Source organism: Hippocampus bargibanti, linkage group LG02 (genome assembly GCF_051943395.1).
Source record: "Hippocampus bargibanti isolate YZ-2025 linkage group LG02, ASM5194339v1, whole genome shotgun sequence".
Lineage (NCBI taxonomy): Eukaryota > Metazoa > Chordata > Actinopteri > Syngnathiformes > Syngnathidae > Hippocampus > Hippocampus bargibanti.
This window is the reverse complement of record NC_142735.1, coordinates 7,363,588-7,386,197: the sequence shown is the minus strand read 5'-3', so window position 1 is coordinate 7,386,197 and position 22,610 is coordinate 7,363,588. Positions and strand designations below refer to the sequence as shown.

At 41.1% G+C, this 22,610-nt stretch overlaps 2 protein-coding genes across 3 annotated transcripts in view; both read right to left on the bottom strand.

The window, feature by feature from the left end:
- Window positions 1-1,253: 1,253 nt before the first annotated feature.
- Window positions 1,254-5,278, bottom strand: LOC148901392 (uncharacterized). Its single transcript, XM_089016844.1, has 2 exons — window positions 5,112-5,278; window positions 1,254-3,878 (listed from the first exon to the last, which is right to left on the bottom strand). Exon 2 carries the CDS (start codon window positions 3,874-3,876, stop codon window positions 3,145-3,147), a length of 732 nt encoding a protein of 243 aa, XP_088872970.1. The 5' UTR covers window positions 3,877-3,878; window positions 5,112-5,278; the 3' UTR covers window positions 1,254-3,144.
- Window positions 5,279-5,917: 639 nt separating this feature from the next.
- Window positions 5,918-22,610, bottom strand: part of LOC148901391 (A disintegrin and metalloproteinase with thrombospondin motifs 2-like) — a 102,617-nt gene continuing 85,924 nt past the window's right edge. Inside the window, exons 10-23 of one of the 2 annotated variants that reach the window (XM_089023073.1) lie at window positions 22,219-22,248; window positions 21,174-21,287; window positions 20,926-21,071; window positions 19,210-19,382; window positions 17,705-17,838; window positions 17,509-17,632; window positions 17,053-17,133; window positions 16,787-16,950; window positions 16,546-16,702; window positions 16,304-16,439; window positions 15,688-15,895; window positions 15,363-15,492; window positions 14,168-14,254; window positions 5,918-11,185 (exon numbers count right to left, since the gene is read on the bottom strand). In XM_089023073.1, the coding sequence (XP_088879199.1) occupies window positions 9,045-11,185; window positions 14,168-14,254; window positions 15,363-15,492; window positions 15,688-15,895; window positions 16,304-16,439; window positions 16,546-16,702; window positions 16,787-16,950; window positions 17,053-17,133; window positions 17,509-17,632; window positions 17,705-17,838; window positions 19,210-19,382; window positions 20,926-21,071; window positions 21,174-21,287; window positions 22,219-22,248 (3,825 nt within the window). In that variant the 3' untranslated portion in view covers window positions 5,918-9,044. The remainder of the gene's footprint in view (window positions 11,186-14,167; window positions 14,255-15,362; window positions 15,493-15,687; window positions 15,896-16,303; window positions 16,440-16,545; window positions 16,703-16,786; window positions 16,951-17,052; window positions 17,134-17,508; window positions 17,633-17,704; window positions 17,839-19,209; window positions 19,383-20,925; window positions 21,072-21,173; window positions 21,288-22,218; window positions 22,249-22,610) is intronic. The other variant, XM_089023082.1, reaches the window with a different exon arrangement.

Here is a 22,610-nt window from a genome sequence, read left to right as displayed (position 1 = left end):
GGAGAAAATAGGAAAAAAATAATACACTTCAGCCATTCACCAGACTTTTTCAGACGTTTCGCTTCTTATCCAAGAAACTTCGTCAGAAAACTGATCCTTCCGGCAAATTACAATTCATTTTATACTGTTCAGAATCGTGGGTGAGCTGGAAATGACTGGGTGACATGTGGGCTACACCCAAGACTGGCCACCTCTCCGTTGCAGGGCATGTCAACTGTTGTTACCTGTGAATAACTGCCTTTGTGACATCCAGACTGTTCATTTTCAGGCTAAATATTTCACAGACACTAATGTTGCATTATTTGTTACTCTATTATGGGGGCTAGTCAAAATTTCAGCTCCACGGAAAGCTTGACTTTGTCTTGTTTGACAATCACAATGACTAGAAAACTAGTTAGGTGAGGCTGATGTTAAAAATAAGTTTGATATTTCCTCTTGCTCACATAGAGGGGGTGTTTGGAATCTCTGAGAGGAACAAAAAAACTTCAAGTGTGACCCCAACTAAGCAACAAAACCACAGGAACTCATTGCGTCAGCAAGATATTCCTTGTCATGCAAGGCTTGTGTGGTTGCACTTCTCATTTAACTTGAAAGCAAATCCGTAAATTCACAGAAATAATTGGTCTTTGGTATACGCTGAAATTTGCTTTAATGCGTGGAAACAATGTGTGAGGCTTCACTGTGACAGTCTCCATCTTCAAACAAACAAACAAACAAACAAACAAACAAACAGACAGACAGACAAACAAACCAACAAAGGGTTATTCAAGATTGATATTGAAGTTGTACTGTCTTAATCATATTTTTTTTATCATGTAACTAACAATAGGTTTAGTGTCTCAGCTGTGAACTTCTTCGTGACTCCTTGCTGTTTAATCTGTCCTGTATGTCATTCAACATTTGTACAAAGATAGACTGACACTGTTTTTCACCATAGCCAGCACAGCCCTCAAAAAGAATTGAAAATTTAAGGCTAAATCTCTTTGTTGTTGCTGTAACCTGAAAACATTTAGGTGAAGACACTAATAAACAAATACATAAATAAACGAACAAAGAAATAAGAGAGAGAGAGAAACCAGAGCAGCAGTTGAGGTTTGATTTCCAACTCCAGTATGTTTTTTTATATACAGTAAAGTCTCGTTATATCGATATTCAATTGAGTCCGAAAAAATATAGGGACTATCGATGAGTTTGCATGTAATTTTCTCCGTGCGTGCATAGAAATAGTATCGATATAACCGGGACTATCGATATATCCGATATCGATATAACGAGACTTTACTGTATTTTACACATCTTAGAAGTGAGTGTTATTTGTAACTACAGATATTATTTTCAGGTGAGCAAAAGTTCAGTAACAAAATTCAAAGAAACTAGAGTGACTGTTTAAATAACATCCCGGAATACATTTGTGGCTGAAATATTACTTGGATTGGATTGGATTGGATTTGCCTTTATTAGTCTCGCAGTGGAGAAATTTACATTTCACAGCAGCAAAGTTATGAAAGAAATTCATACTTCATACATTAATTCCTTTCTGAACCACTTCATCCCCATGAGGGTTGCTGGGTTCTATCGGAGCTGTCTTCGGACAGTAGGCGGACTACACCCTGAACCGGTTGCCAGCCAATCACAGCTGGAAGAAATACTTCCATCTCAACCCTCCATGATTAAAAAAAAAAAAAAAATGTGTATTGAGCGGATCATTTTGGATTGCTCTACAACAGGTGTAGGAACTTGCGATTTAAATGATCAGAACTCTTTTAGGCTTTGAAAGAGCTTATTGATGAACTGATCATTTAAATCAGTAAATAAATTAGAATTATATCGTGGAGTATGGAGAGATCCATGACAAGCAGGGCATGGCACCCGGAAAACTGTACTACCCCCTAATTAGTGACAGATAATGGTATAAAATTATAAAAAACACACACACTCACAGACACACACGCACACACACACACACACACACACGCATATATATATATATATACATACGTATACATAAACACAAAATGCATAATGCATGTGTAGGTTCAGAGTTGACAGCTTGACTAGGCCCCTCCACTGCTTCTGTTTCTTCACGTTTTACCAGAGCGAGAGCCCACACTGGTTGCCACAGAAACCTCAGCACTTGGCACTAACACAGTTTGCCACAAGAGTTCATTTTCAAAGTGTGGGAAGAGCCAAATAACAGCATACAAACACATTAACCAGTTTGAATAGTAAAACAAAAAATATATATTTTATTATCACATCATAAGACAGTGGAATAAGTATAAAATTATATTACAACAATGGTACATTAAATAATGGCATTCATAGCTTAAACTAGTTTGTGTTGATTATTCTTCTTTAATACATAGAGATAAATACATGAAACACATGTACGAGTCTACTAATGCCACAGTCACAAAGTCTTTCTAACAAGAATCACAGTTCAGTATGATTAATGCGTTCATTGTCGATCGTATGCGTCCTTGCCCTAACTTGGTGTTGCAGACTATGGAGTGGTTGCTAGTCAATCACAGAGTTTTCACAACACATAAGACTTGTTTTTGGAATGTTGAGACTAAGTGCAATATCCAAGCTATGTTTTTTTAGACTTACTTGCATATCCTTTGGTTCCATTGGATTTACTCAATTGGGATGTGTACAAACTTGACAAACCAATATGAGTGTGGAGTATGGTTAGCCAAATACTGAATTATGAATCACATAGCTGATTGTGCAGGGAACTGACTGTTGCATTCCGATTGAAGATTAAGTTTGAACAAATGCAAAAACAACATAAGTAAGGTGAAGGCATATAAACAATGCAGTAAAGACAGTGAAGCTGTCAATTCCACAGTTCAGCCAACCAATAGCTTGTCAAACATGAAAAATTCTATTGGTTATGCATTTAATCAAATAAACAATCTCAAGATTGCATGACATTTTGAGGGGATTCCACTTCTGCACTAACCGCACTAACTGGGACTCACTTGAAGGGTAAGACTTGTGCATTATCGTTCTGGTATTTGACATAGCAACCACCATCTGACCAAAGTTCACCATTTCATTTTGTGCCACTGTGAGCAGATTTTTTGACTGCTTGGTGGAAATAGAAAATTTAGTTTGAATAAATGTTTTTGGTAGAAAGTTCTATATCTCAGTGATTGCAGGGAGCATGCAGGCTGCCATTCGTCCCTCCCTACAGGCTGACCTGCAATCAGAAATCCACTGTGAGACCATCGAGTGCTTCTTCCCCCCCTCATCATCTGCCTCGCTGCCTGTCACACTTCCCTCTTCAACCACCATCACAGGCTGCTTGTGTTTCGCGGAAACGCTCAAAATGGTCTTGCCACTATTGGTGTGTATCTCAGGGCAGCTGCTCTTATGTTGCCGTGGGAGACCAGGACTTGCAGCATGGGGGATGCTGTGAGCTCGAGAGCGAGCCAGCCTCTCCCACTCCCTGTCGGACTGACTTCCATCATGTGGGCATGCTTGGAATCTTGATTGACAAGTCGAGAGGTTGTTCTGATGCCCGTAAAGATACTCCAGGGGGTCCGAGCTGCCTAAAATGTCATTGCATTCTACCTGCCGCACACCTTTTTGTTTGTGGTTGATCGCCAAGGAATTCGTTGCACAGAGGTGTGACGTCCGCATCCTCTGATAGACTCTGTCGACTTGGTGTGCATCAGGTAAAACGTGGCCAGTGGAGAACGTGGGGTGTGCCAGGTGGCAAATGGAGAGGAGGTAGTCGTCAGAAGAGATGCCTACGGCAACACATTGCGTGTTGGTCTCATTCAAATCTCTCGGTGACTCCTCCATGCCCTCGCTGATCGTAGGCAGGAGCAATTCTCCCTTGGAAAGCACTTTGGATCGCGGCCGCATGGCTGAAGGAGAGCATGGGCAGAGGGGAGGGGTACAATGTTTATTGCCAAAACTAATACACTGGTGCAAGGGAACAGAATATAAACATCAGCTAGGATCAGTTTGTTTTGAATTGACTTCACTGAAACGCACTAATATTGTGGTCTGACCTTTGGACCATGTTACTAATCTGGCTGAGTCTGTATATTGTGGTTCGAGGGCAACACATATATGAAAACATATTTCTGGATGCAGTGGACAACACATATATGAAAACATATTTCTGGATGCAGTGGACATCCACAATAACAAACAAAAAAAGTGCTGATCAAATAACTCATTCCAATGCCAGGGTTTTGGCCATTATATGGGTCTAGACTCTAGAGTTATATGAGCTTGAAATGAGAGTGGCTGTCCAAAATACAATGCAATGCATAGACATTGGTTTATATAGCGCTTTAACAACAGCTGACGCTGGAACAAAGCGCTAACATGGAAAACAAGCAAAATGCTGACCCTTAGTGGAAGGGAAACAACCATTGCCAGAGGCCATGGCCAGCGCTTTATCGGCACCCAAACAAGAAAAAAACAAAACCCGAACAAATTCGAGAATGCTGCTCGACGTGATATTTTCAATTACCGAATGAATTTGTGAATGGAAGTAAATGAGTTAATAATTCTGTGATGCTGATCTACAAGTGTGTGTGTGTGTGTGTGTGTGTGTGTGTGTGTGTATGTGCGCACGTGTGTGTGATTAGTGGATACATGGTTTGACCGAAACCCAACCATGGATGCAACCTTAATATAACTTATTATGTCTGTGTTTTAAAACACAAATATCTCATTAATTTGAGCCAAATTAATGACTCCATATTATAATACCACACATCACATCATGTACACAAATGAAAAACAAACAATTGCAAGAAAGGTAAATACAGTCTAGCAGAATATTTTGAGTCTATTTCTTCCCTTCCAAGCGAGCGTAACCCACATTATATTTTAGTCTCCACCTCCATCCCAAAAATAGGGCGAGCCAAACCAAGATGCCAGCCACTGTCAGTTTCTTCCAAGGTGTAGCACAGTGCTAAATTTAGAACACATGTATAGTTTAGCATGGCTGAAAGTGGTACCAGCCAGGCTGCAACCCCCTTCCCAAGCACACACTAACCACCCTTTGTGTTTTCCCTTCATACGTGACAAATCATAATGGTCATGGCAGTGAATTCTTAGTATGTAGTTGTTTTTCTACTCACCTGCTCGCAGGCGCGCTTGGCGGATCTTTTCTTGTCTACAGCTCAAAAGTCAATGTGGCGCCTTCTTTCTCTCGCCGACTGCTTGTTTATCAGGTGAGATGCTGACCGATGGCGCGTCCCCTTGAGCGCGCTCCGTGGCTACTGCTGCTGTCTCTGACCAGCAGCGGAGGCAGAATGCAGGTTTATCTTCGACACGACCCCTCCTCCCTGTTTTCCCTCCCCAGACACCCTCTCCCTTGCTTACTTTTGGTTTGCCCTCCTTCCCTGCCTCTAAAAATAGACCCACCGTTTATTTCCTCACCCCATCATAGGGCGACTGTCTTGATGGAGGGAGGAAAAACATAAAACGACATCAATTTGAAATGTTGAAAAAGATCATAACCAGGGGCAGCAACCTCAACCCAATGCCTGGCTGCTCTCGACCTGCTCTTCACTAAATATTTAATCAATTGTATGCCACAGAAGAGATGCACCAAACAATGTGACCTTTCCAAATACAGCAATTTATGTTTGTAATAAGTAAAAAAATAAATAAATACATTTTCATTGGATTTATCGCAGGCGACTCGGTCGTCGAGTGGCTGGCATGCCGACCCTAGTGAGGATAAAGCCGTTTGGAGAATTAATGAATGAATCATCAATAAACAGAAATTGTGTATTCTGGAAAGATGCTTTTGATGTAAACTGCCATTTAATTTTTGATGACAAATTCAGTATTCTAAATTAAATTTGCGTATGATCAATTGCAACAAATTGGCCGTGAGGCTCATTTCAAATCAAGAATTAGCACTGTAAGTTGTTGAGAAACCATTTTATTTTGATACTAAAAAGAAAAGAGAGCACGTCATAGCTTCAAGAACAAAAAAAAAAGTATGTTCCACTGAAGGGAAAATGTACATGAAACACTAAGAATTACAGTGCAGTCTTCCTATTTCCTTTGGGCCACAAATTCTCATCAACATCCCAAAAATTATCTTCATTTGGTCTGAGCTACTTCAAAAAACTGATTTAGATAATTACATTTTAGGGGCCCAAAGAGTTTCTTGTACTTTGTGCTCTATGGCTGATTTATGAAAGCACCACGTTCGTGATCCTGAGTGGTCAGATGGTGAAAAATGGTTACCTGACGACAATTAGTTCTTTTCTTTGTTTCTGAATGTTGAAATGGAATTGGACTGCTGTTAAGTGAGGAGCTGGGACCAAACTGACCGCTGTTGGCCGCTCCCCCCCAAAATTTGCATTTTACGCTTTATCAGAAAGTTAATGAAACAACACAATACAAAAATATAAAATTGCTTTCTTGAGTTAAAAATATTTGTGTCTTTTTGCTGTTATTGAAAGAGGGATTTGGAGAAAAGAAGATTTGCAACAATTTTTTAATGTGTCTGACAGTTTTTTATGTGGGAGAGAATATTTTTGAGGGAGTGGGAGTTGTCTTGACATGGAGATGTTTTTTGGTTGTATGACCCTTTTTATGGTGAATGTGAATTTTTTAGATGATTTATTTGTGAGAGGTGCAACAGTGAGTTTAACCTGTATTTTTTCACATGGGAGTTTTTTTTAAATTTAAATTTCCATTTCATTGTTGCTGGAAATTTGAATTGTTGTAACAAGATGGCATTTTTACCGTACAATAAATCAGGAAACAATCCCAAAATGTACTGTAGCATATTATGCCATGCCTTACGACACAGTGATTGTATGAATCTGTTGTAAGTGTTCAAGGTGGCAGCATATTGGGGATGTTATCATTTTAAGAGTTAATCAGCAACACCAATGAATCAGATGCCATTGACATATGCACTGTTAATGTTTAAAAACACAGCCTAAAGAAATGTCTATGAATTTGGTTGTGCTGTGCTGTGTTGTTTTCAGTTCAAATCTGTTTATCAACTCCCCATTCGTATCTGTAACTACGTACTACAATTGCGATTATGCAAAACCCACATCCACAATTGATTTCCTAACCTCCCCCAAACAGACTTTGTTATGCAAACAATAGCAACGACATTTCTATAACCCATTAAATTTGTTGGGTCTGTTTACAGACAACAGAAATCATCTTCTGATATTATAAAAAAATAAGAATACAGAAATACACACAAGGTTCATCTATTCCGTGAAAGCACAACCCATTAATTGAGATAATTTATCTAGTTTCCCAGAAGTCCACAGAGACAGCCTCGAGCACACCTGTGACCCCAGTGAGGATAAGTAGTACGAGCATGCATTGATTTCTGAATGAATGGAGACACTATCTATGGACCGTGGAACAATTAGTGGATGCTAATCAGATATTCAAACAGAATGAAATAAGTGATGCTTTATGTAACTGTGGCCATTACAACTATGCAAAAGATTTTACACATTTTGACTGGCTGACTGACATTACTGCCATTTGCTTACAACATTATACAGTACATACATTGCAAAATACCAGACAAGGAAACTTTAATAAATATTAGACATTAACTTCTTTTTGATATGTACAGATATTGTACAGAACAATCTGTCGGTGCTTCCAGTTTGAAATATGAGAATCACTACACTTTGAAAGAAGAAATCCGAAGCAAAGCATTGATATAGACACAGCTGAAAAGAAATACTATATTACCTCTATTATTTGTACATCAAAGAAGGCATCAGGAAAAAAAAACCTTTTAGCACCGCTGAACAGAAAATATCAGAACTGACAGACCAAAAAGCAAATTATAATATGAGAAAAAGAACATGCCTCAAACAAATTTTAGCTCTCATGATTGAAATGGGACAGTAAAAATGACTTTTTAAGGTTTTTACAAACTGATCAAGTGTGGAGTTAATTAACCAATGGCCAACTGCCTAGTTCTTAAAATGTCAGTAAGCAAGTCATTCTGCAGTAATTTACTGAACCAACCTCACACTAAGTTTCTTCATCCACACATTCCTGAGTTCACGAGCAAAAGAGCTACTTTCAAGCTAATTTCAAAGGCAAAGGATAACCAGAGCTGCGATGCTAGCACAAATTAACAACAGCAAACAGCATAGCCGGTATTAACTACAAATAAGCGTCAGATATTCAAATGAATTTGACAGACACCAGGAAGAGACTGCAGCACGGCTGCGACCATTCGTGAGAACAATCTGATCAGATGATGGATCGGGTGTCCAACAGTTCATCAAGGTTTCAGTTGTGTTGTTGTTTTTTTTTTTTGCACAACTTGCTCTTTTCTGAGAAGGTCTGCGTGACAACTATGAACATTTAACATGCTTGCCCACTTATATACCTTTCTGAGATTTTTTCACTTTCTCTGTTACAACTTGTTACCAATACTTTTGCAAAGATATAGTTTGACACCTGACATCGGTACTGTTGATCAATTATTAATCTGTGAAAAATTGTGCTTTAAATATAAATTCTAAAAACATCAAAAAATGTATTGGTTCATTAGATCCAACAAGGGATATGAAGTTTGCCATTCAGTTCCTTTTTACACAACAAGGTATGCAAAAAGAAATGAATCCTTGAACAGTTCGACATGTGAATTCATGTGTAGTCAACCTGTAAAAATTCATTCAGCATCGAAAGGTACATTGTAGTTATACTCTAAGCGTAGAAATGGTTAACATGCTGTGGTAGCTGTCCTTAGTCTTACCATGACGTATGATCTCGTCCTGGTTTGTATCATCAAATACTGTATACTTTGTTGCTCCTGCTACCAACATCAGTTCTAATGAAGTTATCAAACACTATTGTGGATCCTTTGGAAGAGGCACAAGGTTGCGTGTATAAAGTGCTAGTTAAACTAGATATGCTACAGTTTATGTTCTTTAAAAAAATATTTGCAAAGAAACTTTTTGTCAATTCACAATATATCGTCTCAATAGCGAACAACAATTATGGTTTGAAGGCCTCCTAAAGGCGATTCGTCTCTAAGAGAAAACTGATGTGGTCTATTGCACTGCATGAGCTCTCTTCATCCGGAGGAGGTGATTTCGCTTCTCTTCCAGAAGCTCCTGAATGCGTTTGTTCCTGGTCTTTTCCTGGAAGTTGACACGACGCTTTGGGATCAGGTTGTTTTGAGCGATGCCATTGTCCGCACCAGTAATTCTGTTGTCAAAGACATCGACGGAGTTGTTCTCAGTGTTCTCTTTTATTCCTTTTTGGGCTGGGAGAGTCGTGTCAATAAGGGAGGTGGGGAGTTTTGGTGTTGCCCCTGTGGCTGGGTTATGCACAGGGATGTGCTTGGAAAGGTAAAGAAACGGCGATGAAGTCTGACCGGTTACGGCCTCACTGTTGATAGTTGCCATCACGGTCAAGTGGTCATCATCGGGCACCGTTAGGGCATCAGCGCTAAAAACGGGTCCACTGCTGGCAATGGCATCCTCGTTGCTGCTTATTGTCACATCTGTGTAAGCCATATTCGAGCTGGGCGTGGTGACATCCTCAAAATTGCTAAAAGGTGTGGTTCTCAAGTGAGAGTTGTCTTCTGGCAATGACTGAGGTTTAGCCATCGTTGAGTTTTTTGCGATGTATTTGAGTTTGACACTTGAGTCTGGTAGAGGCAGGCGTTCTCCTGTACTATAGACACTGGTGATCGAGGGAAAGGTGAAGGAAACATACTCTTTTGTGAACTCTGGGCTCGTCACTGGAGGGGACCATGTTGCGGGATAGGAAGCTGTTGTTGCCGGTATCGGTTGTGCGGTAATGTTATTTTGATTAACACTCTTCTCTTTTGGGCTCGTCGTTTCCAAATCTGATTGAGAAGATTTTTTGGAAGCTGGCTTGTGTTTTTCCTCTGGAGGCTTCCGAACTGGAGGAGACTTTTTTGGGGTCGTCTTGACAACCTTTTTGGATGGGATGTGAGCTAGCACAGTCTTTTCCGATGTTGTGATAGCCGGTTCAATCAATTGGGGAGGTGTGTTGGTAGGTTTAATCTCTTTGGGAGTAATTTTGGCAGCGGTTTTCTTTTTGGGAGTTGCTTTGACTGGGATTGTCTTTTTAGGTGTCGTGTTTATGGATGTGGGATTTTTGAGAGCCGTTTTGATGGTTGTACTCTTTTGGGGAGTCGTTTTGATGGTTGCACTCTTTTGGGGAGTCTTTTTGGTGGGTGTAGTCTTTTTAGCAGCAGTTTTAACTGGGGTCGTCTTTTTGACAGCTGTCTTGACTTTTGTAGTATTTTTGGGAGTTGGCTTGACAGTGGTAGTCTTTTTGGAAATTGGTTTGATTGGTGTCGTCTTTTTGGGAGCTGTGCTTTCTGGGGTACTCTGATTTGCAATTGTATTTGCAGAAGTCGTGTTTTGGGGAGTAATATTGAAATCTTTAGACGTTTTATTGGGTGGTGTCATCTTTTTCAGTGCAGTGCTTATCTTTGTTTTAAGATTGACCTTTGGTGCAGGCACCTTTTTGTTAGTATTCTTTTTGGCAGTCACCTTTGGCAAATTAACTTTGGGTGCCTTTGTCTTTGGCTCTGTTTCCTTTATAGTCTTGGCTTTCAGTGGTCTTTTAGTACTGTTTGTGCTTAGATGAATGGTTGGAGTTAATTTTGTTGGAGAGCCTGTACTCGACATAACGCTTGGGTTACTTGTAGTGTTCTGTGGTTTTGGATTGAGGCTCTTGTCAGTTGCAGGGACAGGCATAGGAAGGGGTTCTGCTGTAACCACGGGAATGTCTGAAACAACTGGTGTGGACAGCTCGGATAAACTGAGAGGATTTATGGGAGATGTATAATCTGATTTCACATTCTTTTCTGTTGTGCCAAGTGAATTCAAGGTGGAATGAAGAGTCGCAGTCACAAATGTAGGAGCAGGAGTTGTGGTCCGGGCGTTCGTGGTGGCATCTGGAACAACAGTGACCAAAACTTCAGGGAAGTGGGTGGTGGGGGTGAACAGAGAAGTGAGGCTTGTGGGTGGATGAGCTGTGATGGGGGATTGGGTGTAGGGGATAGGGGTTGTTGTCGTGTTCGTTTCAAACACTGTGACTGTAAAATTCCTGCAGGTCTTGCAGCACAGCCGCTGAAAGTCTGGGAGAGAGCAGTAGCGGTTCAACGTCTGCATACGGCAGAACACAGAGCGATCCCCTTGACAACGGCGACCTGCGGGAGGGAGAAATTGAGTATTTTATTGCAAGGATGCAATTTGTATACATTGTGGAACATGAAAGAAAGTTACTTGACAGGCAGCATTGAAGTGCAAATGCATTCTTACTGTCTGGACATGCACAATTGTGTGTAAGAAGGAAAGTATCATCTGACACTGCAAAGGACAGGTGGAAAGTCTGGCCAGTAGCAGAGGATGCAAGGAAGAAGGAGAGAAATGCCCCAAAATCAAGAACACTGATTCATTCGTCCACAGCATTTGAAGTTGCTCATCTAGTGGTTTTCAAATCTTGTCTACCTCTCTGTTTGATTGTTGTCCTTGTAAACATCAGATGCCAAAGTGCTTTACTTTATAACTTCTTCATAGAATGTCAGTCAAAATATGATTATATGAAAATGCTTGATATGTGCTCGTCCACATTCCTGATGAGAGAAAGGGGACACTTTTCGAAACAATTTTATTGATACAACTTTGCTGTTTGAGAATGACAGAAACTTAAACAATGAGATGTACGTCCCGCTCAATATATAGATCGATTCTTTTCTTAAGAAAAATAATTCAACTGTATCGAAAGTTACAAGTTCACAGTCACTTTGGTAAAACACTTCAATACTTGGAAATAAACCAATCTGGTTATTGACTGAGGGAAAACAAAAAAAGGTGTACATAAATCATATTTGCTGTCAAAATGATATCCGTGATTTCCATGATGATGTAAAAGCTGGAATGGCACATTAAGTGTCATATGAAACATTTACAAAACATTAATACAATTTCCCTGATAAATCAAAGTGCATATAGATGCAGTGCACATAGTCCATCTGAATGTTTTCTTCAACGTTAACCAAACGTTAGCCAGCTCCACGCAACAGGCCAGTGAAGCCACAAAACAGTTACCCATAGTATAGAATATTATAGAAGATAACAGTCATGAACTTTATTAAAGACAGTCAACACCAATGTTATATACAGTATCGCACTGCTAGATCTGACCTGGTCTCTTAAAGTCCAACTCCAGCAGAAGGAAACCTTGGATATCTGGCTACATAGTCACAACAGAAATATGTGATCACAATACAATGAAGCGCAAAGTCTGAAGTGTTTTCGTGTCTTGATTTTTTTTGTGCCAATACCTTAGGCCCTTTGTAAACCCTTCCCTGTAGTCAGACTTTGGGTCCAACATCTCCTTGGTAGGTTTGACGGTTGGCGGGTGTGACTTTACGTTGGTTTGAAGCTGCCTCTATTCCACGTGAAACTTTGAATGAATAAAGCCATCTTTTCACAGATAAATGCCATTACATTCAATCCAAGATAAGGCATTATTGTTCATGTGGTTAGTGTTCATCCCAAAAAGGAAAAAAAAATGATTCAACCAGACACTCGTAAAATCAAAGTTCATGAGGTATTTCTGCAGCTGATCAAAGTGTATAAAAGCCCAAATGCAGATGCGCCCCCCCCCCCACACACACACATACACACTCCACACTAACCCACCCCAACACACACACTCACACAGTTTGGCAGTCCCTCACTCCTCTCACACAAAAACAAAAGAAGGATGCAAATGGAGATGACAAAAGTGATATAAGTGAGGTGAAAACAAACATCTGCTAAAGAGAGAAATGGTGAGGCATCGAACTGACCAAGTCCTGCATAATATAAGTCTACTCTCACCCAAAACAGCTTACCTTTATTAAAGATTCTTCTGCAATAATGTAAAAAGAAACACATAACAGTCGGGATCTGAGCAATCAATAGCAGTCCAAAGGTTTGAGGCAAATAAGCTACAGCTTATTCATGGTAAAACATTACTCTTATTATTGTTATTCATAGAGATTTCGATTTATAGGTATACATATTTTTTTTGTGAATACAAATATATCTATATATGTACGTATTTGTTTAAAGTCTGCAAGCACAAATAAGCTGCTTTTATTGAACTTTAGTATAACAGTCAGAGAGGATGGCTGATGATGAGGTGAAATGGGAAGCAACCACAAGTGGCTAGACTACCCTGTTTTGTTGTTGTTTGTTTTTATGCAGCCTTTGCTTTAAGGCTATTCATCTCATGGTTCCCTATCCATCAAATCAATAATAACTGTCACTTCCTGTCCCTTTGCTGGGTTCCTGTTAATCTGAGAATGGTACGTGGAATGAGACATTATTCTCATCCCCAAATGGAACCGTGATGTGAGATGAGCACTTTAGCAAATATGTCCTCATTGTGACAAGATCACATTCACAATAAAGCTTTTGTATAATTGTATGTATATATATATATATATATATATATATATATATATATATATATATATATATATATATATATATATATATATATATATATATATTTGAAAACGTGTTTTTTAAATAGATATTTAGATACCTGTTCACATCTGTTTCATCTCATAATGACAGTGCGCTAGAAAAAGAAATGAGCACAACTGTATCCCCGAAGTAGTGACCCATGACAACACGCAAATAGCTTGCGCAAAACATTGCTGCCAAATGCAGGTGGAGGTCCCTGCACGCTCTCTTTGACAAACTCGCGAGGTGCCCACAAAAAAATCTGTTGGAGCTCCTTCTCGTATAATTAATGTAAATCTTTTGAGTTTGACTGGGCAGCGGTTACAATAACAATGCTCCACACAGGAGATAGAGAGAGCAAGAGAGACAGAGCGAGAGAGAACCAGCTTGCACACACAGGAGCTAGAGACCTCCCCCAGTCAGAGCCGTCTCAGACATGTTGAGAGAAAGGGAGAGAGACAACATCAGCCCCCTCCCTCCCCTAAAAGAGAAGCAAAAGCTTTGCCGCTCGCTCTTGGATGCGGGCACAGGCACAGGATGGAGGGGAGGGGTGCTTCAGGGGGCTTGCTGCGACAGGAGGACAGAGATGGGTAGAGCCCAGTAGAAAACAGACATGCAGCTGCGGCTGCCGCTGTGGAGGCCAGGCTGGGAACTATAGAGGGAGGTTTTACGTGAGGAGCTCTTGTGGTAGTTGGGGCTGGGGCGGGACAGCCACTGAATTAGGATGTTGCCGTTCTTGTTGAGATCTGATGAGCCCTCTGCCAAAGAAAGAAGACAACAAATATCACTTGGGTCATGTTCGTCTATCAAATCCGATTTCAATCCAATCAACAATTCACCAGAACATCAAAAGTCAGAGAGTTATCCGATAGTAACAACAGTAGTGGGCATTTCACTTTGGTCTGTTAACTCATTCACTGCCATTCATGAATTTACTTGGGAAATGAAAAACGTACAGCGCCATTCCTGACTTTGTTCGGGTATTGTTTTTTCATGCTTGGGTGCCGATAAAGTGCTGACCATGGCCTCTGGCAATGTTTTTTCTGCATTTCAAGGGGGCAGAATTTCCCTTTTTCCCCACATTAGCGCTTTGTTCCAGCTTTAACTGTTGTTGAAGCGCTATATAAACCACAATGTATGTATTGCATTGGATTTTGGACAGTCACACTATTTTCAAGCTATTACAACTCCAGACCCATATAATTTAGGAAATAAAACATTTTTTTTCTGATGAAAGAATCTTCGTTCATTCAATCTTCATCTTTATTAAGTTCATAGAGTTGCTTGTTCTGTAGCCACAAGTGGACACAAGCCAATGTCTTATTGTGCCGGTCCCAAGCGCGGATAAATACAGAGGTTTGTGTCTCGAGGTGCATCAGACGTAAAAGTTTGGCCAAAACAAACATGCGAATCAAACCTCTGAATATGGAGGACACAGATTCGCTGTGGCAACCCCTCGAAGGGAAAAGCCAAAAGGAAAAGAAGAAGAAGAAAGAAGAGAGTCTAAGGTTTCTCACATTGCATTGAATGTTTATGTAGTCCTAAAAGTCAATATTCTGTGGGTCCTGGAATTCAAGTGACAAATGACAAAAACCCTGGCACTGGAGTGGACACCATTTTTACACGTGTCTGGCAGTAAATGAGTTAATATTGGTGATATTTGGAGACAATATATATTGTAAAAATGCAACAAAAAATATCCCATCAACTGAATGGCTAGCATACTACCAATAAAATGAAAAAGAAATACATCTGTCATTGAGTGATTCTCCTTGGGACAGTTGGAGTTGTTATCTGTTTGGCTATGATAAACAGTCTGTTGTTGGTCAATGAAATAACATTGATGGAGATTTTCTTCTTACTCACTCGGACATGGATCCATCCGACATATTCTAATAGTGTCGGGCTTACTGTCCAGACACAGGCCGATGGTGTTGTCTCTGGTATGGCACACAGCCTGCCTCTGCTGAGTTCCATTACCACAGGTCACCGAACACTACAGGCACAAGTTTAGAATAACCGTGAAATCAAGTGTCTGCAAGATACTGAACTGTCACACGCCCCTGATGGTGTATGATCAGTGGATGCTCGATAAGACGATGTGAAAGCACTACACAAATGAATGGCCATTTATAAATTCAACAGCATTATTGTACATTAAAAGATGACGACAAGGCTGATTCAGGTTTACCTGCGACCATGGTCCGACCCTCCACTGGGTAGGACAAGCGTGCCTGTTGCAAGACCTGCGAGTTTCTGGGCGGTTGTCATTGCAATATTTATTATGGATAGACCTGGTGGTGTTGTCATCCGACGGTTGAACACAGCTAACTAAGCGAACCTGCATGCCAGTCTTTCCACAAGGTTTGCTGCAGTTCTGCCATTCCCCAGTCACCCAACTGCAGAGAGTGACACGGGTTCCAAGGTCATGTAGGTTAAAAGTTGTGTTAGTAAACGGTCACAAAGAAAAAGTCAACTAAATGTCCAAAAATACAAAAATGTCTGTTTTACACACACGCACACGCGCACACGCACACGCACACTCGCGCGCGCACACACACACACACACACACACACGCACGCACGCACGCACACACACACACACACGCACGCACGCACGCACGCACGCACGCACGCACGCACGCACGCACGCACGCACGCACGCACACACACACACACACACACACACACACACACACACACACACACACACACACACACACACACACACACACACACACACACAGGGAGACATATATTTTTAAGAGAAAAGTACATAGCATGGTGTAACGTGGCATTTTGCATACATTGGTGGAGGACAGGCCTTCTGGTTGCAGTCTTGAATGTCTCCTCGGGGTTTCATGTTGGACTTGTTACAAAAGCTCTTGTGGACCATCTTACTGTCCACTTTTCTTCTGCAGCCATATCGCAGGTATCGTTTACCTACACACACACACACACACACAAAATACAAGAAGCCTGAATATGCTTAACTTGACATGTGTTGAAAAAGCAGTTCCGTGCAGGTAGGAGCATTTTGTCTTTGTACCTCCACCACACGGCTTGGAGCAGTAGGACCATCTCTTTGGTGCCCACTCATAGGCGCTGTCCTCCACTAGGATGTTGTTTTGGATGGCAGAATCACTGTCCATGTTCATCATGTACTTATAGGAGAAATTCACTTCTTCATCACCATGTGTCTTCACCTAAGAAGACAAACTTTTATTTTGACTGGTCAACATTGAAAAAGTAATGCGGGTCAGTGAAAAGAAACAGTTGTTGATGCATACCATGATCAGAATTCCATGTCTGAGAGGGCCTGTAGTCTGTAGTGTCTCCCTGTCTTTCTCATTTTCATATTCCCACTCCACCCCCTTTTCTATGACCGATTTTGATTGAGGGTCTTGATTTTCCCCATTTATAAAAAACAGTCCTGAAGCCACATTTTTAACAGCTGAAAAACAAACAAACAAACAAGGTAAAAAAAACAACAAAAAGAGCAATTATATCCATGTTCACCAAAATGCATGCTCTCAGAAAGGTATATTGTCAATACCAAAAGTGTGCAAGGTAGATGTCAGCTCTTGGATCAGCAAGTGTCGTGCTCCTCTGGGAATTTCAAGAACTTTGAGGAAACCTGAAATGCATTCCAGAGACATGAACACCATTAAATCTTAATTGAAACAAGAAGCATGAGCTAATATAGCAAAGTGAAACATTTTACTTGAAACCATTTCTTTGGAGTAGGCTCATTGTTAATGGCCAGAAAATTTGCAGGACGTTAAGAAGAAGTTAAGAAGGGAAATGTTGCATATATTCCAAATCAGAAACTTTCAATTAATGGGGACTTGCTGGAAATGTCACATTGAACATTAATTATCATTGCCACTAGTGGTCCTGTAGAGGGCGACGTTTAACTGAATATGCTCAGCCAGTTCAGAGGAAGGAGTCCAAAACGTGTCAATATTACAGAGTTGGTCAGATGACACTCGACTCGGCCCTGAGCCGCTACCTTGCTTCTTGACAGTGCGCGTGATTGTGTCCTTGAAGGTCTTGCAGCTCGAGCTGTCCCCTCCACAAACGCCGCACTTGTCGTCCTGCTTCGAGGAACCCACCACACCGTCGCAGCCCACTTTCTGCTCAAGAGACCACCCGCCTAGTTGAACACAACTTCTTACGCGAGCACTCTTTCTGATAACATAACTCACCTCACACTCCCCCCGCACACACACGCTGTGGGGGTCCTTATATGAGCAACGCGTACCGTCCAAGACCATGCGCTGCATGAAAACCACATCCTGTGTCTCCTTGGCTTGGCAGTGCAAGTGGCAGCGTTTGTTTGCTGTGGGAGAAAATATGGAAAACACATTCACATTACTGTCACGGTTTGCAAGGTGGTGATGGATCCCAAAAAGCAGGCAGGAGGGAGCAGGAGGTTCTGTTTGACACATTGTTTTAAAATAAAGTCGGCGGGAACAAACTCTAAAACATCAAAATCATTTAAACAGAAAAAAGTATCAAAATCAGGTCGTTTGCAGGTCATTTAGCACCGAGTCTTTGATACGCATGCGGTGTAGGTAACCGGAGAGGGTGCACCCATCATCCGGGCGCACCCCAGCCCGGTGTCGATTGCTCAGTTGTGTTTACTACACAAAATGGAGAGACCTTTGGCTGCAAGAGTGTGTCAGAAGCAACTGTACAATTGTTGCAGATTGTGTTTGGAGGAAACAGAATGAAGTCATGTTGAGTTACAAAAGCCTCACAAAATCCAACACATTTAATTGTAGTCATTATCTGCTTATGTGCAGACATATTTGTGTCTCATTGCAATACTATCATTCATCATAAAAAAAAGGGCCGGGCTCTGGAAAAATATCTGTGTCCCAACATAAATATAGATATATTTTATTGTATACCTTCGCCGTGTAAGCAAATGTTTCTGATACACGTTTTTCAAAATAAAAGCTCCCTTCCAATGATACCTATGTAACACAAAGTTGTATGTATGTTATATGAGGCATGAAAGAAATTCTGTGGAGATGCAGAAGTCATTTGAGACCCGAGAGTCTCAACTCAGACAAATTAACTAATAGACATACAGTAATGAAGGTCGAGCAACTAGTCTGCAAAAAAAGGAGAGTTTGTTAATATAGTGACAGTTCAGCAGTTGTCTGCAGTGCTGCCCTTTGGGTGGATGAAAACAATAATAGCTGCCAGGAGCACCATGACTCCTCCAATTGGAAATCTTATTAAAGAAATAAACAAATGGAGTTATATTTCCGTGCATGCATGTGGGAGTTTTGTTCAAATTATGTCGTTCTGCAGCGTGTGATAGTAGCTCCATGGAAGCAGAAACAGGTGCATGAGAAAGGGGTCGGCCAAGGTCGAATGACGAATGTGGCAGAGAGAGAGAGAGAGAGAGAGAGAGAGAGAGAGAGAGAGAGAGAGAGAGAAATATGTTTAAAGAGCTTTCCAAAGACACGGCGTGTTTTTATAGGAGGGTGTAGTCATACCTCAGAGCTTTACTCAATCATGGCCAGATGTGGATGACCATATCGGAACATAACATTTATGTAACCATCTAACGACCACATTGAAAATAATGTGTTAAGTCCTCTTTTTGGGGAATTTTGTTGAACAGTGTATCATCGCGTAGCCCCTCTCTTGACCACATGACATCACCTTCCATCCAGGGATGTGTATGAATATTCACCGTCTGGGTGTTCATAGGGCAGCCACTGCTTGTTGCTGGGTTGTTCCAAACGAGGGTCCCAAGCGTGACATTGCTCCTCTCGCGTGTCACTGTAGATGTCCTCGCACTCATTGGTGTTGCACATCTGGAACTGGTATGTCGACCCCACGCAGGTCCGGCCTCCGTTGACTGGTCTGGTGGAAGATCACATGATTCCAGAATGTTTTCATTCATGGTTTTGCAGCTATATTTGGTTTTCTTTTATGGTGCTCTTCTGATCTGTTTTAAGCAATATCACATGTCTTGGGATTTGAAGTGTTGTAGGTTTTCTCCTGAAAATATTTGAAGATCTTTCAGGGATGTCACACAAATCCTCTAAATTCAAACCTTAGCGAACTTAGTATCTGAAATCAAAAGTGTGTTTTGCATTTTCTTGAACAGAACGCATTAAAATATGATTGAGAACTAAACTGGTGGAGAGGTATTTCAGGACATTTGCCACCCCGACCAGTATGTGATGATGTAAACGCATATTGGTTCCAGCAGTACCAAAACAATTCAACAAGGTAAAAATGTGGCTCTTAAACAGTTTTGGTTTCCTCACAGTACTGGATCTGTTTTCATTCAAAACTCTGTTTTTCACTCTGTACAGACTTCGATTAATGACTGGCGACAGATAGTTCCTGCCCACTGCACTTCATTTCAGCACATGTTGAGGACAGTTTTATCTCTGTAGGAGCTCATCTTCATTTACAAAGCCTAGAAAAGCCACATCCCACTGTTTATTGTCATCGTATTAAATGGTCTTATAATAACCAGTCAACCTGCTGAAATGGCTCGAAACTAAGACTCAACGTTAAGTTATGCTGCACATTATTGTTGTACTTGCTGCTCTGGTTATTGCTCTCTTGGTGTCCTGTCCAGTCTGTGTGATGTATTATGTAGTATACAAAATTATAGAACTTGACCTTTTTAATGAAATGACCAAATTAAAAGTAAATCTAAATTGGGAAGAAAATAAAGATAACAATGATCAGTGTGTAGTTTGGAATGCCATTTTATACCACAATCCAGGGGGCACAAAAATAGGGCCCTTGGAGTTGAAATAATGCTTGCAAGTAAAGGTTCTTAATTCATTGACTGCCAGACGATGTGTACGATGTGCAAAAATGTGTCCACACCAGTGCCAGGGTTTTTGTCATTTTCACTCACAATGCAGGACCCACAGAATATTGAGTTTTAGGACTACATAAACATTCAATACAGCGTTAAAAACCTTATACTCTCTTCTTTCATTAGACAAAAGAGGTAATGACTAAATTGTATGGGTCTGGAGCTATCTGAGCTTGAAATGCGGGCAGCTGTAAAATATGCAATACAAGCCATACATATTGATTGATATAGCGCTTTAACAACAGCTGAAGCTGGAACAAAGCGCTAACAAGGAACAAAGGCAAATGATTCCCCCTTGTGGAAGGGAAAAACATTGCCAGAGGTCTGAGGAGCACTTTATCGGGAACCCTCCAAGAAAAAAAAAACCCGAACAAACGTCATACGTTTCAATTCCCAAATACATTTGGGAATGGCAGAGAATGACTTAATTGCTTAGAATAATTTTTTTTGGAACCCCAATTTTTGGAAAATCCAACTGATTGAAATTCCATTATATGCTTAAAGAACCTTAAAGAACTGTGTGATCAAGATTCGATTTTCCAGAAGGTTGATTCAATTCAATACCTTGGATTGTCACAGTCGCGTGTGCGAAACTGAACTCCGCCGCCACACGTGCGAGAGCACTGTCCAAATTCACTCCATGAACCCCAGTTTCCATCATGCTTCATGATGTCGGCTGTCAGCCAGACGCAGTGACCTTTGAAACAATGCTGCCAGACCACAAATGTGCTCAGTAACAGGCCCGGTCTTGATCAGAAGACACAGGATGGCAGGCTGATGGCAAATGCGGTTTCGAGAAACGTTCTCATTACCTTTCCATTCCCACACATAGTGCCATCGATGGGCGGTCCTTTCTTGGTCTTGCAGAAAAAGGGATTGTCTGGGTGGCTGCACCATAGCTGCTTGCAAGGGTCAAACGTGCGGTACTGCAAAGGACAAACAGATAATTCTGTTAAGTATGGAATAGGGACAACCGGCACCAGGTATTCTGAGTAAATTGATGCCTAACATTGAAAATAGATCTTACAAAGAGAAACAGAGATTAAGCACTACCACCACCACCATCATAACAACAGTCACCCTGCACTGTCACTGAGAAACATACAGCCAATCATGCAAACTAAGCCAAGGTTTGCAAGTGACGCGCCTCTTTCAAAAAAACCGTCTGTGGTTGAAGTCGCAAGGCTGATCAGAGGGCTAAAGATGCAAGAGCCCCCCAAAAAGAGATGAGATCTCAGCGGCTAGGGATTCGATTCCCCTCATTCTCTGATGTAAAAATAGGACACCAAAAATACTGCCTGTCATCTGGCCAGTGTTTGAGGGCCCATGCCTAACTACCTACCTTCTCTGCAGTAATAAAAATGCTCAGCATGACCCAAGTCAGAGGGTGAATCACAATTCATGACCAGACTGTGGTAGGTTGCATCTGTGTCATCAGGCTAGAGGATCCTAAAAGCTGACGTGAAACATGGTAAAACTGCCTCTGTTCTGGCTCAGTCCTGTTCCCATTTAATGGGAACGACATCTTTCAGACCTTTTCCACTCGTTTTTTGAGCGTGCCAGTAAAAGAGGTTCTTGCCGCCACTACTGCAACAAGTTTTAAGGTGTGTTTTGTTTTCTCTCTACGGTTACGCTTTAAATTTTAAAAGTTGCAGGGTTTGTCATTATTTCACAGGCATTTTAGAATCCTGCAGGCCGAAGTCCCAAAAATGACAATGGGTGGACCAGAGACAAACTACAATTGCAACATATTAAAAAAAACCGAACAACATCACAAACTTCACAACATCACAAATAAAATGAAATAAATGAAAACACGGAGAGCCAAACGCCGTCAGGAAGGTGGGGAGACCTTACCTGCGTTCCTGAAAGGCCTGCCTTTTGTAGCTGAAGGGGATGGGTTTGAAAAAAGAATAGAGGGTAATCTAGCAAAGTGTGCAAAAGCTACAAGACCCTTTGTATATCAAGCAAGAGTCCTAGAAGAGCGAGCGGTGTGTTGGTAGATGCTTGCAGCAGTCTGAAGCTCATTCAACATGTCGGATTCACACCCCGCCACCCCAGAAAAGGACCCCGAAAAAATTTAGATGGCTTTATGTAAAACCACCGTCCTGACAAAATAAACATTGGAGTATGAATTACAGATTAAAATTTGGATTGACAAAAGAAAAAAACGGGTTGCGAAATGCTGTCAAAACCGGTTTACCTGCTTTTAAACAAGATATCAATCCCACCATTGGCCAGGAGAGGAA